General features: G+C 36.9%; 1 protein-coding gene across 1 annotated transcript; it reads right to left on the reverse strand.

Annotated features, from left to right (window-relative positions):
• Positions 1–1,372: 1,372 nt before the first annotated feature.
• Stt3A (catalytic subunit 3A of the oligosaccharyltransferase complex) lies at positions 1,373–17,154 on the reverse strand. Its single transcript, XM_089647483.1, has 13 exons — positions 17,077–17,154; positions 16,852–16,964; positions 16,515–16,682; positions 14,114–14,274; positions 13,835–14,032; positions 12,177–12,368; positions 10,140–10,293; positions 9,512–9,589; positions 8,205–8,530; positions 7,059–7,247; positions 6,173–6,392; positions 3,962–4,150; positions 1,373–3,307 (listed from the first exon to the last, which is right to left on the reverse strand). The coding sequence occupies exons 2-13, from the start codon at positions 16,952–16,954 to the stop codon at positions 3,162–3,164; spliced, it is 2,124 nt and encodes a 707-aa protein (XP_089503609.1). The 5' UTR covers positions 16,955–16,964; positions 17,077–17,154; the 3' UTR covers positions 1,373–3,161.
• Between the last annotated feature and the right edge of the window lie 314 nt (positions 17,155–17,468).

Below are 17,468 nucleotides of genomic sequence, written 5' to 3' on the forward strand. Positions count from 1 at the left end.
TTAGGGTCTTGTTGATAATACGTATTATTAATATGACAAACAAAGGTGAGTTTACTGTCGAACATAATGCCTACAATAATTTTATATATATAGACAACTTTATAAAATTTCACATGAAACCAAAATTAGGTACGTAAATAGTAAATGTACATGAATTGTAAATTCAATAGTAAGATTTAGTGTGTATTGTGGTGTTTTAAAAGTAACTGGCTGCCTCCACTCCTGCTGGCTGCCTCCAGTTCCTTATAGCTTATGCCTAAAGCTGCAGTTTTCATCACCCGTTGGTCCTGCAGGTTTACGAGTCTTCTTCAATTCTTGCCCTGTCGAGCGGAGCTGTTTCATTTTTATAATGTTATTGACGGCTTTTCAAACAGTTGGTATAGCTGTGCCGGTGATATTTTACTTTTTCTTAAACTATTTTGCTGCTAATTTTCACCCTTCAAGGATTCTGGGGATGTTCTAGGCCATTATTTCAAATAATTATGGAGGGAATGAAAAGTGAATTTACATATTCATTTTATTCAAATTGGTAAATTTTATAAAATATATTGAGGATTCAGAATCGAATTCAGACTTGGATATAATTATAATTGTCAAGCACGTGAATTTTAAAAAGGTGAGTATTAACGAAACAAACATTGGAATGGCCCCACCCTACATCTCAGAACTATGCGCCCTGGAAAACACTGGTCTGAGGCAGTCAACTCTTAGATCAGCAACATCATCAGCTGTAGGCAGACTGATAGAACCTAAGCGCAAGCCAAATACTAAGTTTGGTGATCGCGCTTTCGGAGTATCTGGGCCGAAGGCTTGGAATAAACTTCTTCCGGAACTAAGATCCATAACAAGTCCAACAGAATTCAGGTCTAAACTAAAAACTTACCTTTTTAAGCTGTCGTACCCTTAAATTAAATATACCATTCCTGAGAGAAAGTCCAATTATGTCCTAAATTTTGCTAATAAACAATTAGTTAATGTTAATTAAGTGTTAATCTTAAGTGACATGCCAGGTAAGTATTGTACTGTATACATATCTCCACACTAGTAATAACATAGATCATTGCAGGCGTATTATATATTTGTACAGCACCCTTGAGGTGATTTTGTACAAAAACAGCACAGTAAAAATTATCCAATTATTATTATTAGTGTCCAATTCTCATTCATCAAATAAGTGAGTAAATTTATTTTTTTGGAAATATGGGGGAATCGTTGAGACCATGGTTTTAATGGGATATTCCTTTGTACTGAAGCATAAGCAGGCTCCCTTGGATTGACTAGCAATGTGCCAATAATCTGCCCAAACATTGTGGATAAGATGGGTGAATGTGGTTTATGGGGGTAAAAAGTTCCGCCAATAATAATAAGAATGTTTTAATTTATATTTTATTTCATAGGAAAACCAGTATGAAGGACTTGATCGACAAATCTAGATATCAAATTACACCGTTTTATTTATTAATAATAAATTAAGGGCAAAAATAAATGTACATACTTTAAAAAAAAAGGAAAATTTTACAGAATTTCAGCAATAGACGTTATTGTTCTTAAACTATAATTATTTTTAAATTAATTAATATTTAGGAATGGGCAGGAGGAAGCAGCATTATTCATACAAAAACAAAATCCTAGGAAAACAGTCATGCATTTATTGAAAAGCGCCTTTCGGGGGATTTGATTACATATTATTCTTTTGTATTTGTTTTAGATTTAAAAACTAATATTTATTTTACAAGCACTTTATTTCTTTTAGACAATTGCTAATTTGTTTAAATATATGTACACAATTTGATAATAAACACTTGGTCAGACCACAATGAGTGATAAAAACTAGCAGAACACCATTCATAAATATGAAAAAAGGCTTCACAACTCAAAAGATGATAATTGTCCAAAATGTTTCTGACCTGAAGTCCAAGATGGCCACTCCTAATTGCTGCCAACTTTCAAAAAGGTATTGAATTATTTTACATCATAGAATAAAGAAGAAAATTGTGAAAAAGCCTTCCACACAAATCTGACTGACTTAGCACCTTTTGGTTCTAGACAATTTAGAATGCGATCTGTCTCTCTTACACTTGCCTGATATTGTATATCGCCATCCCAGCTTTGTATGGATGTATAATTTCAATTAGGCTTATATTTGGATAATTCAACATGCGCGCGAAGTAGGCACTTTTTGTGTTAATTCTTTATTCTATGGTTACTGTTAAATTCCTTAAATTCAAATATTGCCCAATGTTTGTGACTTAGTATTGAAAATTGGGACGGATGACTAACGATATTATTTAATGTGAATTTGTTAAGCATACTTTGTGACAACACCACAAATCTCTACGTAATATTGAAACTTATACATTTGTAAAATTTATTTTGTACAAACTTAATTAATAATTAAACTCAAAATAACACGTTACAGTTGATTGCAATTTCTTTCTTTATAAACAGTTTAAAGTTTACAAATAAATTTGTACAATCTGCTCGTTGTGTCTTTCGGAGGGTTCAATCGATTTGATATAAAAAAATTGTGATGAATTAAATCTTAAAAAATAATACAGTAAACTATTTGTGATAAATTTTGTGACAATTCGAACCGCGTCTTCACTAAACTCGAGTTAAAATTTTAAAAACATACATAAACTTACAAGGAATGTTTAACGCATTGAAAATTACAAACTTGATGCTTTGGCCGCCTCCACGACAGAAAATATCAATTATAATAATATATTAAATTTAAATAATAAAAAATGTAGGTACTTTGAAATTATGACTACATATTGTTATTCTAGAGACGTGTCTGACAAACATGCTAAAGAAGGTGCACAGACGCACAACTCTTGCAATGCACAGACGCGGGCATGATTTATTACTAGTTCACTAGCGTCTGTTGGTGATCTACCGCAAACGCTTCCTTCCGGACAACGCTAGGGAACAGTCTTTTATGTTTGGTTACCGTTTATATACATGTTTACCGTATTGTCGCTTATTTCATCATCACATTGATGGCAGTAATCATAATTGCAAAGTACCGAAAAAATGACAAGTTAGAATTTGTGACGCAGTCTTTTTAAAAGTAACGTATTTTGTGAGACGACACGGGCGTATCGTGTGCGTGTGCGTGTGTCTGTTCGCCTTAGGTTACTGCTGAGGGTTGGCGGTCATCACACGCCCCTGTTGCGCAGCTTCTTGACCTTGTATATCCGCACGAGCCAGTGCTCCGTGGTGTACGCCTCTTCCAGCACGTTCAGCTCAAAGTCTTTGTGGCCAATCTCGGCCGATCTCACGCGATCGTAACCCGGGGGACGACCTGCAATAACACCAGAGGGAATTAGTTAAACCATCATAAACCCTACTGCCGGTCGAGTTATCTACCCATGGATAATAGAAACAAGAGAGATGGGCCACTGAAACTCGCATCTACGCTCAGCGGTGTCCCGCCTTTGTTTCTACTTATACACCAAACTCAAAACTTTCATTGCTTAGCCGCTTTGATATTCCATGTAGCTCGGTGACAGTCAGCACACTTCCATGTCATTTCTCCCATTGTTTCTATTATCTATGAATGAAACCATAAACTATTGAAATACAGGTTTGCTTCTTAAGTATATCGTCGACGAAAAAACAACCTAATCAACATACAGTTGGAGAAGTGACGGGTATACTTAGTTCATAATACTATCACTAGATATAGCGCACAGTGGCAAATAAGGAATACTAGACACCCGACATCTTTTTAATAAAATACCGGTAAAATATCTCCAACGCGTTCCACGTTAAGTTGATATTCCTCAAAAGTTTTTTGTATCTTCTGCAAAATTAGAATTTGGCGTTTGGGCAGTATTGTTTATTTTTCAACAATATAATATACGTCTTCTGGAAGTTGAGAAAGTGATTCAAATACCAATGTCCAGATTGATGGTAAGACCTATCTATGGTAATCGGGTAAAGGGTAGTCGGTTACCTCCTTCGGTGTAGACCTGTCCAAACTTGTAGTAGCACATCTTGTACATTAGGCAGTTAAGCAGCTTGGGGGCCCCTTCGGCGTCCACGCGGAACTCTCCCCCCGCCGTGTAGTAGTCCGTCTCCTTGATGTGCGCGCCCCGCTCCGTGGAGCCCCCGATGCGCACCATCCACAGGAACTTGTTTATATCTGAGGGCAAAAAAACAACACACATTCAAATTTACTGTACAGTAGAACCTCGTTAATTCGAAATCCAGCGGACATCAAAAATCAAATTTCGAATTAACGAATTCCCACGTAATTCGAAATTTTATGAAAAAAAAAAAAAAAACGCCGAAAATCGATTTTCTCGGCCGCCTCTTCAAATCTGGGTGGTATTTTAGTTGTAAATTCGTATTAATACCAATTATTTCTTTATTTTCGCGGTCAATTACCGTAGCGGCCGGCCCTGTAAATTCAGATATTCGTAAAAATGCTATATATTTACGCGTAAATCGAGATTTTGCTGCCGATTTCGGTCGCGCCCTACCCTTTAAATTGAGATATTCGTAAAAATACGATATATTTCCGCGTAAATCAAGATTTCGCGGTAATTTTCCGTCGCGGCCGGCCCTTTATTTCAAATATCTGAATTTGAATTCGTAAAAAAACGATATATTTCCGCGTAAAACGAGGATTCGCGGCCGTATTCCGTCGCGGCCGGCTCTTCAAATTCAGATATTCGAAATAAATTCATAAAAATGCTATATATTTACGCGTAAATCGAGATTTCGCTGCCGATTTCGGTCGCGGCCTACCCTTTAAATTGAGATATTCGTAAAAATACGATATATTTCCGCGTAAATCGAGATTTCGCGGTAATTTTCTGTCGCGGCCGGCCCTTTATTTCAAATATCTGAATTTAAATTCGTTAAAATACGATATATTTCCGCGTTAAACGAGAATTCGCGGCCGTATTACGTCGCGGCCGGCTCTTCAAATTCAGATATTCGAAATAAATTCGTAAAAATATGATATATCTCCGCGTAAATCGAATTTTGTCGGCAGTTTTTCGTCGCGGCCGGCCTTTTAAGTTCAGATATTTGAAGTAAATTCGTAGAAATATGTCATATTTCGGCATGGATCGAAAATTTTCGGCCGATTTCCGTCGCGCCGTATTTTTTCAACGCGGAAGTAAAGTTAGTAAAAATACGATATATTTACGCGTAAATCGAAATTACGCGGCTGAGTTTCGTCGCGGCCGACCCTTTAAATGCAGATATTTGGCGTAAACTCGTAAAACTACGACATATATCCGCGTAAAATGTATTTTCTCGGCCCTTTAAACTCGGATATTCGAAATAAATTTGAAAAAATACGACATTCCAGTGTAAATCGATTCAGATTTACAAAATAATAATACTAATTAGGACGATGTATAACCACGTAAAAATACATTTTTCGGCGTTTTACCGCCACGGCTGACTTTTAGATTCAGATTTACGAAATATTATGATTTATTTTCGCAAAAATCAAATTTTTTCGAATTACACGAACAAATTTTCGTGCGCGGACAAAAATAAATTTCGAATTACGAATTAACGAATTTCGAATTAAAAAAAATTTTGTATGAAAAAATTTTTCTGCGGAAATTTTTTTTGCGAAAATTTCGAATTACGCGTTTTTTCGAATTATCGGGGTTCGAATTAACGGGGTTCTACTGTATTACAATACTAGCATAGCTTTGGGGGTTTCATTGCTAATTCAAGTGTTATTTCACACATCTCACATATTAAAATTTATGTAAATACCGCACAAGTACCAATTGCTCCCAACCATCTGGAGCCAATGAGACTATCGCATCCCCAATTGGAATATTGTGAGGCTGAAGGGGATTGGGAAGGCGGGGAAATACCTGGCTATTTAGGTCTGGTGACCAGAGCCATTTTAAGAAACATTTAAATTCTGCAAGATGGCCTTACACCAGGGCGATACTGAGAGTATCTTCCACACTGGAACGTATCACAAGTATATATTATTTTTAATTAATAAAATTGACTTGCGCACGTCGCGACGTAGAAATTACTAGTCGATATACTTACCCCTCGACCACGGAAGCTGTTAAAATGCTTGAACATACTTGAACTTGATATGGTGGGGTGGGATGCCATAGTCCTTCCAGCTCTACGCAGTTGGGGCTCGCAATTAAATAAAAATGTATGTTATATTCACCATCGGAAGAATAGCCCGTGAGCCCGCCGAATATAACGAGGACGTAGTCCACGTCCAGCTCCTGCATTATTTCATATGCTTTGTCCTCGGAGCTGGCCATGGCTTGTCCCACGCGTGATATATGTGTGTTGTTCCAAGTGTTGTTATCCACCAGGATGGTCCGGTTCGCCATGGCCGTTATCTGGTAGCCGTAATCCCACCAGGACATAACACGTGCGTCCTAAACAACGCACATAAAAAATCTTTAGTTAATTAAATGATGTCAATGTTTAAAAAAGAAAAACAAGATGCAATGTGAGAATGTTTTGTGATTCAAAAGCTAGACCATTATTTGTTTAAATTTCAAATTCAGTCTCTAAAGTACAAATTCAGATGTAACATTGTCAATATATAGACATTTTTTTTTTTTTACAGTTGAAAGGTCCCCGTTAAATGCTAATTCGAAGTCCATTTCTGCTTTTGAACAAATTGTGATCAGCAGAAGAGGACAACTATCACGTTGTTAAGCTTGTTACGATTTGATAGAAAGCTGAAACGCACCTAGAGTCGGCATAAACTGGCACAAGCGCAGTTCCGCAGAGTTGTTCCAGGCAACAGTCTGCCCGGTGAAGGTTGCTCTCCAATAGGAGAGGGTTCCCAGAGGAAAGAGACGAATGATTCCATGTAATAATGGTATGGTATAAAACATAATTTGCACATCAGCGATCAAAGTGTAAAAATCACAAAACGGAATAAGCCCAACAGGAGTCAGCTGGTGACTCAACTGGTTCGGCTCTCAACACTTTCAAAAGATTGATTTCATCATTATGCAAATTATCAGATCAAACTCAATATAAGGGGACAAGTCATAATGGTAACAAATATGTAGTCAGTTGGTGGGACTTACTTCAGGGGTGTTCATCTTGAGCCAGTAGTAGGCCTCGCGGAAGTCGTCGAAGATGATGCGGCCTCCGTCGTGGGAGCGTGCGGACAGCACGATGGAGGGGGAGCTGTATGCCTCGCTGGTCACCCAGGTGCAGTGGAAGGTGTATGACACCAGCAGGCAGGTCATCACGCCCACAAACACCAGGGCGATCTGCACACAAATACCCTCGGTAGTCAGTATTATCCCATCTAATATATCACCCCCATTCAGGCTAAAGTCTAAATCTCCAAACACACTACATAATAATTACACTTCCAAGTTAGAATACCAAATAGATTTATTGTCTGACAACGATATATGTCCACATACAATATACAACAGAAGCCATCTCCCATTTTCCTATACATTCCTGTTTTTTATGCAGTATTCTGTGGCACTTATCCACCGTGTAAAAACAGAATTACATGTACACATACATTGTACTCATTTACAATTTAAATACTAGGTTCTTCTTCTTCTTTCCTATGGTGGGTGGGTCAGAGGAGGACATCTAGGTCTGCAAGCCAGTCTAGCGCCTCAGGCGTCGCCATGTGGACCTCATCAATCCCGCCGGGGAATGAATGGAGCGGGCATTCATTGACCACATGTTCGGTGGTCTGTACCGCACCACATTCACACATCGCCGACTCTTTAAGGCCCCATCTGTGCATCATGTGGGCACAGCGGCTATGGGAGCACCTTAACCTATTGATGGCGGACCACGTTTTGCGAGGCAATGAGAACCCAGGCTGTCTCTAGGTGGGGTCCTGTATGAGATGGGCATTTCCCACGTTGGCCGTTTGCACTCAAGTTTCCACCTTTTCTTCTGGGGTGAGAGGTAATCGGAGGAGCCTCTCTCCTTGGTTTACACCTTTCATGCAAGTCTCACAATTTATTTATTTTTTTTTAAAGAAAGACAAAACATTTCTAGGTTATGAATAACCAGACAATGTTTGAAAAACTCCAACCACCATCATCATGAGTGGAAGATGTTGCTTGTGCAATAATAGGGGACTGGGTGGGAACCAGACGCATTTGTCTACTCAACCACTAACCGGTCATCTTCTTTTATCATGTAATTAGATTTGGTATAAATAAAGTTGACTAGGTTGGGTTAGGTTAACTCACCTCGCTCTTCATGACGTAGTTGGACTCACTCTTCTTGGATTTCTTGTCCTGCACCTTGGGCGGGTCCACTTGCTTCATGTAGGTGAGCAGCAGCGAGGAGACGGCGATGCCCGACAGGATGCACATGACGGGGGCCAGCACGAGCATGAGGCGCACCATCACGCCCGCAAAATAGATGCTGGTGACCCCGTACAGGATCAGGAAGATGTTGGCGTCTGTCAGCTTAGAGAAGCAGAAGTACAGGCCAGCCGGGAACAGGAATACCAGGATTTGCAGGTCGAAGTAGAATGAAGACCACGAGGTGGGCTGGTGCTCCGACACGGACGCTAAAAAATTACAATTATAAAATATTAAGTATATATAGTCAATTCATGTACACAATATCTATTGATGTTATTTAGAGGAGATGCGATATGACACAATGTCTATTGATGTCGTTTAGAGGAGATGTGTTAAGACACAACTGTTTAATTTTGTAAATGATAAGTTTTTAATAATTCTGGATACAGTCGCCATCTATGGATTGTTTGAATAGTTGATTATTAGAAATGGTGTGAATCTGCACTAACATTCTAGAGCTCTAACATGTCGATAAGCAGTTGCTTCTTTTTCATTGTGTATGTCCAAATCTGTCAATATAGTGTCAATGGATTAGTATTTTTAATCTATAAAGAGACTGTTCCCAGTAAAAAAGTGTTCTTTCCTTCAGAAATTTATTACAGTAAACAGTGTTTATCTGTACAAGGGTCGGGCCCGTTATCAATAAATTGTTATTGTCAATGTTGATATAATAAAAATCATGTTTTGTGATTCAACATAAAAAAGTTAAAATACTCTCAAGTGTTTCCAGTAAAGTCCATAAACCAGAAAAATATACAACAACATCTATTGATGTTGTTTAGAGGAGATGCAATATGACACAACATCTATTGATGTAGTTTAGAGGAGATGCGATATGATACAGTTTAATTTACATATGCACATGTACATCTTTTAGTCAGGGATGTGATACGACACAATGGACTGGGAAGTCAAGTTTTGTATTGCAATAGTATGTAGCGTGTATATTTACGTCACAACGTTAAACAACGTTTTAACTCATTTTCCAGCAAGTGTCTGTCAATGTGTGAGTTTGATATAAAACAGTAAAAAAACAAATGAAAATGTTCATTCTTATTGCAATTTTACAACACACAATGTACTGAATTTTTGAACAAGTTTGTTTTTAAAGTGGTGGAATGCATTCCCCGTGTAAAACAGAATTAAGTGAAATATTATATTACATAGTTTGAGTCAAAACAACTTACCAATAATGGGAATGTGGTTCTTGGCGTAGGAGGGATCCAACAGGGAGTAGAACCTGCCGGTCCAGGGTGAAATCTTGCCTGGAAAATGATAACATTACATTATAAGGATTTTACTTGTTTTCTAGTTTTATTTTCAGAAATTACAACTCACCAAGAATGGGAAAAAAAAGTCAGCATGTAGTACTTAAGCATAAAAAAAGGGTGTGCTTACTACATTTTATAATGAAAACCAAAGAAGTGAGTACAAAATATTAAATAAATTTTATAATACTAGAACAAACCCTTGAAAAATAACTGATATATCTTTTTTATATTTATGAAAATGGTCAGTAAAATCATTTTTTGTTAAAAATATTATAAAATTATAGAAAGGTACTTTATCGATTTATCGATCATTACAATTAGTTCCAATTTTGAAAATGACACTTAAATTCAATAAAAGTTCTAGAGCTCATTGAACCAGAGTTACAGACAGACACACAGCCGAGATTAGTATTTTTGATAATATTATAAACTTTTTTTTCTTTTATTTTTAAAATCTAATCCTTCTAAAAGGTGTAGGAATAGGTTACATTTATATTTGCAATGAACTCAGGTTAGGTTAGCGGGTGATTGATTGGTTTTTTACCAGATATGGTGAGGATGAGAGCCGCCACGCCCAGCACCACCACGAGGGCGGTGACGGTGGCCTTGAATAGCACCTCGAAGTTCTGCTGCGACACCTTGGACTTGACGTACTCGAAGAAGGCGTACAGCTGACAGAGCCCAAACGTACCCAGGGCCTGGAAATCACACACCCTTTTTCAGAAGTTCTTTTAAAAAATTTAGTTCGATCATCTCCAGAAAAGTTCCCACAAAAAAACTCAACACATAAACACGCTACAAGGTTCACAGAAAACTTATTAATCCCAAAAGAAAACAAAACTATATTTCAAAAAGGACCACACTACATGGCCATTAAAGTATATAACAACCTTCCACGTAGCATCAAACAAATAACAGACATACTCAAATTTAAATCATCACTAAAAACATTTCTTTTAAACAAATGTCACTACACTGAATGAATACCTTACATAAATTAAATACCTCTGTTTTTTATTTACATATATTTGTTAACATGTAATAGTTGGGTTTTGTAATATACATAATGTGTATTTGTTGGGTTAGCTGGAAGAAATAGGATGTAACCTATAAGCTATACCCTTTGTACTCTGTATTTTTGTGCAATAAATGTTATTTGAATTTGAAGTTTCTTAATGTTTGAGATACTGTTTCTAATCTATCTATGCAGCTGTTATTTTAAAAGTTAGTAACGTAACAAATGTCAGCTTGTTCTACAAGTATTTCAATGGAAGATGCTCTGAGTATCTAATAGTAAAATGTGTAAATGAATTGCCCTCAATACAAAATGTGTAAATTAATCGCCCTCAATACAAAATGTGTAAATTAATAGCCCTCAATACAAAATATGTAAATGAGTCGACCAGTTTCGGTTGCAGTCAACCTTCCTGAGGACAATGGAAATATAAATAAATAAAAAATTTCATTTATACAGGGTGTCCGGAAACTCGTAGTACAAGCGGGAAACTGGTGAATCTACATCACATTTGGAGTCGATTTTGTAGTATATTTTTTTTTGATTTGAGCTTTCGTTATCGAGTAAATCAAGTTAGAAGTTGATTTTTTTTTTTTTTTTTTTTAATCAAATTCTTATAAATTATTACTGAAGATCAAAGTACCCAACTAATTAAAACTATTTGAAAGTAAAACAAATGAAGAAACTCGGATTTGAAGCATTATTTTGAAATCACCCTTCATTTAATCCGGTGTAATCATAAAATATTTCTGCTCTTTTTTTTTTATTTTTTTATAGTTAATACCTCACAAGAGTCCCAACTGCTCCCGTCTGGAGCCAGTGAGACTATGGCATCCCCAATTGGGGGATGTTGTGAGGCTGAAGGTAAGTGGGGAAGGGAAAGAGGAAGGTGGGGAAGTACCTGGCTATTCAGATCTAGTCACTAAACACGGCTAAAGCCATTTGGAGCAACGTTTCAATTCTGAATGGTGGTCTTACACCAGGGCGATACTGGTAGTATCTTCCACTCTGGAACGTGCCGCAAATATACTATATATTATTTTAATTAATTAATTGTGAAATAACACAAATTAATCAAATAAAATTTATTTGCGCACGCCGGGTTCGAACCCGCGACCTTCGGAATGGCAGTCCAATGCGTTACCACTGGACTATGCCGGCCGTCAGGCTCGTCAGCTCTGCAGGGTTAAAACATCTGTTGTTCAACCCTAAACACCAGAAAAAACTTTAACCCTAAAATAGCCGAAAAATATTTTTTTTTTTTGTGAAAATGCTCAAATCAAAAAACTTTATGTTTATTTGAGTTCCCCATGTGGTGTAGATTATCCAGTTTCCCGCTTGTACTACGAGTTTCCGGACACCGCGTATAATGTCAAGCCACAAAGTGTTTGCTTTCTTCGATAATTATTTTTATGTGTAAATTTTTTTAGTGACATATTTCTGTTCCTGCGATTTCCACTTTGCAGTTGAATTATCGTGATACAAAATTGTTTAATTTGCTTACAAACTATTTATGAAGGACCAACCTTTATGATATTGGACTTCTAATAGAAGATATTCTCTTACCAGCATATGTTCAGAGCTCAAGACAGGCTGGAAACCAACAAAGGAGATCTGCATGGAGAGGATTGTGCCCACGCAGAACAGCGTGCTGTACGCCACGTACAGGCGATGTGAGTATCGCCCAGTCACCATTAGTGCCAACACATGCATCGGGATTAAGTTGATGAGGAACACGTAGCCTCCCCATGAAGACACCTATCAAACAAAAATACATTTATATATTTCAGCTTTCTCTCACACAGATAGTAGAATCAAAGGAAGATGTGGCATGGAACCGTGCTAACTGTCGCCATGGGGAAGCCTATGGAAAAATAATTGTACAAAGACGCAAAAGCTAGAGAGACTAGAAAAGTCAATCTGGCGTGAATTCCTTGTAAGTTGATGTCTGACCATTCCTTGCTCTTCTTTCCAAAGCTTTTAGGAAAGAAAATTGTAAAAGAAATATGTCAATGATTTTTTTTTTTAATATATAGAATATGAAACAAATAAGTAATATGCACCTACATCGAATAACTAATGAAAATAGACAATATTGTGGCCTATTTATTAAGATATTCAAATGGATTTATTGGTACAATGAAATGAATATATATAAATTGTTAAGAGAAGGGTTTTCACAGACTTATCAGTATTTCTATATAAATTCTAAATGTAGCATTTGATAGTCCAGAATTGCTTTATTTCAGTACAGAAATTCTGGTACTAACTACCATATGTATTCCTCATTGCCCAGAATACTAATGGAGGGAAATAATTAGGTATACCGATACCGAGTCAGTGGACATCTTTAATTTATCACTTAACAAATACAAAAGATTGTTATTGAGGCAGTTTAGTTATGTATAATAAATACTATTCATATGTAAAAGCCCTAAAAATGGCGTTAATAATGTTTACGTCAAATAATGGCCAATTGTAGTTTCATAGAGAATTGTTTATGGCAATGAATTTTGTTCCTGAACCCCGTTTTCCTCTCCTTCATACCTCTCCTCTTTGTCCGGGAGTCAGTCAAAAACCAACAGCCGTGACGCGAGGTGAACATTATTACCCATAACGCATCGCATAGCAATAAAAATCATCTTAACGCATCGCAATAAATAAAGTTTAGCTAATACCAAAACTACAGTGGAATCCAACTGCATCCCAACAAGTGAATGTTCCTCCACCTCCGTAAGTACCCTTATACCGTCATAAAACTCATTGCCAAAGAATAATTGATTATGTTATAAAAGGTCCACAGCTTAAACAATGATCTTAATTGATTTATTAAATAGATTTCATTCTACAAAGTACAAAAATGTTACTGCAAAGTTTACAATGTCAAGTTAAAGGTACCCTGCGGCATGCGAATGAATTTAAATTGGATGCATCATAAAATTATAACATGTGTTTCATAGTAGGTAATTATAATGAACTAGCCGTACCCCACCACGCGTTGATGTGGTTCAGTCTGCCTGTGCAGATGGAGAAACAATAGTCAAGGTAAAAACATAGTAATAAAAAAACAATAACGTATAATATAGGTATATAAAAACACTTGCGTATTCGAATGCAACGTTGTGTCAAAATGTCAAAGCAATTGGTAAAGAACTTTCGGAGATTTAAGATTTTGAAGAAACAAACATTAACATTTTTATTCATACAGAAGATAATACACTGACCATGTAGAAGTAGGCAAGGGCTGCCATGGTGGCCCACAGGATAGTGCCGGTGTTGACGGCCTTGATCCAGAAGTAGTAAGTGAGCAGCATGCAGAAGATAGCAATGCCCTCGTTGTCGTAGCTGCCCGCCACCGAGCGCGAGATGTAGCCCGGCACGATGGCGATCATGGCGGCCGCCACCAGACCCGCGCCCGAGTCCTGCCAACACACATTATACAATATAGTCAACTGCTAGCACTTAAGTCGGTACACCCTGTAACGCAGACTTGATGGTCATACCTTTAGCTCCTTGGTGAGTAGGTAAGTGACGATGGTGGTCAGCGAGGAGAAGAAGGGGGCGAGGAAGACGCACACGTTCCTGATGTCGATGGTGATGTTCAGCGCCCACATTAAGTGGTACAGAGCCGCCGACGTCACCATCAGCCCGGGGTAGATGGTTCCTGGACACATCCACAAGTTTACTATATTTATTACATGGTTTCATAGTTCCCTTGGATTTCGTATGAAAAAAGTTATACGGCATAGGTACATTACATATACCGGACATCCAAATTGATATTGCCCTAACATGGTATCATTTTGACGAGATGGAGGCAAACCACGTGACCATATTTTTGACACCAGGACGGTTCGAGAAAGCTTTGAATAAACTACGACATCATACATGCATTGACCGCACATTGAAATAACCAGACCCTGCGCAGAAAAGTAAAGTTCACTTTTTCTACGCAGGATCTGAATGATCGTTTTTAAACAACGCAACGCTAAAAATGAGTGAGGTGGGTAAATTACAACACATTCGTAAAAGCGTCTAACTAAATAGTGTAATAAATTATTCAATTTTGGAAACAAGCCTATACTTTTGTTTACCCGATTTGGAGTTAAGTTTTTTTACGCAGCCAGCAATCTGTGCGCCATTGTAAAAAGGACTAGTAATTCATAAGCAGATTTTATTTTCAAGGACTGAATAGTGATGTATACTGACAGATTCATTTATTGAAAACAGAAAGGGAGACAGACGGTCATGCCGCCTCCCGCGCTCTTCGCAACATGGTTAGTTTCCCTTTCCCTGATTGGCAGGTCTATTAATTTGAACATGTCTGTGACATATACACATTAAGGGTTTTTATTTAGATAGTATGATAAAATCAGTTATGTGATAAGCATTTTTGTGAACACATTCTCATTGCTGTTGTGCATCGCAAGTACAAAGGGTTAAATCTCTATATTATCATTGCTATTGTGCATTGCAAGTACAAAGGGTCAAATCTCTACAGAGACCATTACTTTATTGGGTAAAGCCCAGCAAATGCCATCTACGGTGACCGGGTATGTCATCAAAATGACAGTTCAACACACCTACAAAAAGTGATGAAACAAAAACTAGGTTACATATGTAACTATTTAACCTCGTTTTTGAATCACTTGTTAAAGGTATGTTTAACTGTCATTTTGATGAAATATATATCATGGAACCGCCATCTACACAGTCTAGCAGCAAAACACCGTAGAAGCAGGTTTTCACCTGCTAGTTATTATTATTATTAAATTAATATGAAAAATAAAAGCCGTAACATATATTTAGATGACTTCCAGTATGCATACAATGTAAGCTAAAATTATAAATTATTGATAACACATATGTTTGGAAAACTAGATAAGGTTTCTGATAAGAAAATAATTATTATTTATTGCAGATCATAATAAAATATTTATATATTGCATTTTAACTCCCGGCTATTCTTTGTCAGTACTTTGGTAGCGGCTAATAATATTCTAAAATAAAGAAGAGATTGTTTTCATCTTCCATTTAAGAAGTTCTGGTTAAAAATTGCATAAAAATATTTGGTTAATATGCAGAATATAGGGACACACCTAATACCCCCATTATAATATATATTAAAAACACTCTGTATCGGGAGGCGGATTACGAATAACCTGAAAATATTTTAAAATCTCCTACTACCACCACGGTAAGCTGAAAATGTAGGTTGTGATGGAGGACTTAGCCAGCCGAGGAATTGAATACACTACGCCTGGGACCCAAACGCGATATCAACTCGGCCACCGACCGGTTGATTGGATAACGATCACCTCTGCCATAGGTAATCATGTGTTTTTGGTTTGAAAATTTGGTTGCCCGGAAATGTTTCAGAAGCTTTAATTAAATACTGCGAATAGAATACATCTTGGCCTTTGAAATAATCGAGTATTTTTTTAGATAAGTTTTTTTATAAGCCCAGAAAAAAATAATGTATAAGGCCTATGAAAACTGCTTTAAAGTTCAAAATCTCCTACTTATGAACCCATTTTCGGTTATGATTTTATTATATAATGTGGCAAGTTAAGTTATTTATAAAATGATCGGAAAAAAATTAAATATTTATGCCTGAACATCCACAAAATTAAATAAAAGGTACTTTTTGGCCATGTTTTTTCTTGCGGGAATTTAAACCTTATCGCCATCTACGCAAGGGGTGTTATTAATAACGGCTCGATTTAAAATATTAAACGACGTAGTGCATCGCCTTAAGCGTGTCTCTATTTTCTTACTAGAAGAGAAGAGATTGCTTTCATCTTTCTAATTTCGAAGAGTTGGTTAGAAACTAATGTTTTATACAAATTATTAGACTACCCACACAACATATTATTAGAAAGTAATTTTAATAAAAACACAAACCTCCAATGATTCTCCCCAGAGGATACCATGCTCGGTCATCGAACCAATTGTGGAAATTGTAGAAACCTTCCTCTACCAGGTATCTAGTGGTTCTGTAGTTGAAATAAGGATCAAACTCGTGAATAACACTCTCAAACCTCAACACTGAGAACAGTCTGGTAGCAAACGCTGAAAACGACACAAAAACCAAATTAATTGCGTTATATTGTTCCATAATTTTATCTAGTTGGATTATCTGTTGCGATTGCGCTGAATTGCACGCCACGAAAACATACGTCTAGAGTTAATTTAAAGGATGCAGACTATTATAAATCGCTTAAATAATATTTATACTCACATAATATCGCCGCTATAGATAGAATTGATAGTTTGAGTAGCGTTTCTTGTTTATCAGACGACATTCGAAGCCCTTTGGGCTTCGAAGTAACTTCAACTGTCATTCCAGGGATTCTGAAAACATAAACTTCACATTATAACAAAGCGAGGACACTATTGTTGTGCATGAATCATTCCCCAGCGGAATTATCTTTAATGCAAACATAAAAACATTTGTTTGTCTTACTTTTATTAATTTATCCACGATTAAATACCGGCCGAAAAGCCGGTCGACAAACATCAGCGTGGCAAAACCACAAACTATTTACATAGAAAAATGACATTTTTAATTCTCATGTTCGGTAAACTTCTATGGAAATTAAATAGCATGAAAGTACAGAATACAGTTTACCAATTGTAGGCCAGAGATCACACATTCGATGTTTGTGATTGGAGTTGATATTTAACATGGCCGAAAGCAGCAAATCGTAGACATTGACGAATTTCGCGTGTCTTTGGTATATTTTTTTGGAAATCCGCCCGACAACTAGCGATGGCATTATAATCGAGAATCAAGATCTTATTCCTGAAAACTATATATTTGAAATAAATTAATCGAAATTTTGAAAATTGAAACTG

This window comes from Hesperophylax consimilis, chromosome 26 (genome assembly GCF_061612785.1).
Source record: "Hesperophylax consimilis isolate HC1 chromosome 26, BYU_Hcon_1.0, whole genome shotgun sequence".
Lineage (NCBI taxonomy): Eukaryota > Metazoa > Arthropoda > Insecta > Trichoptera > Limnephilidae > Hesperophylax > Hesperophylax consimilis.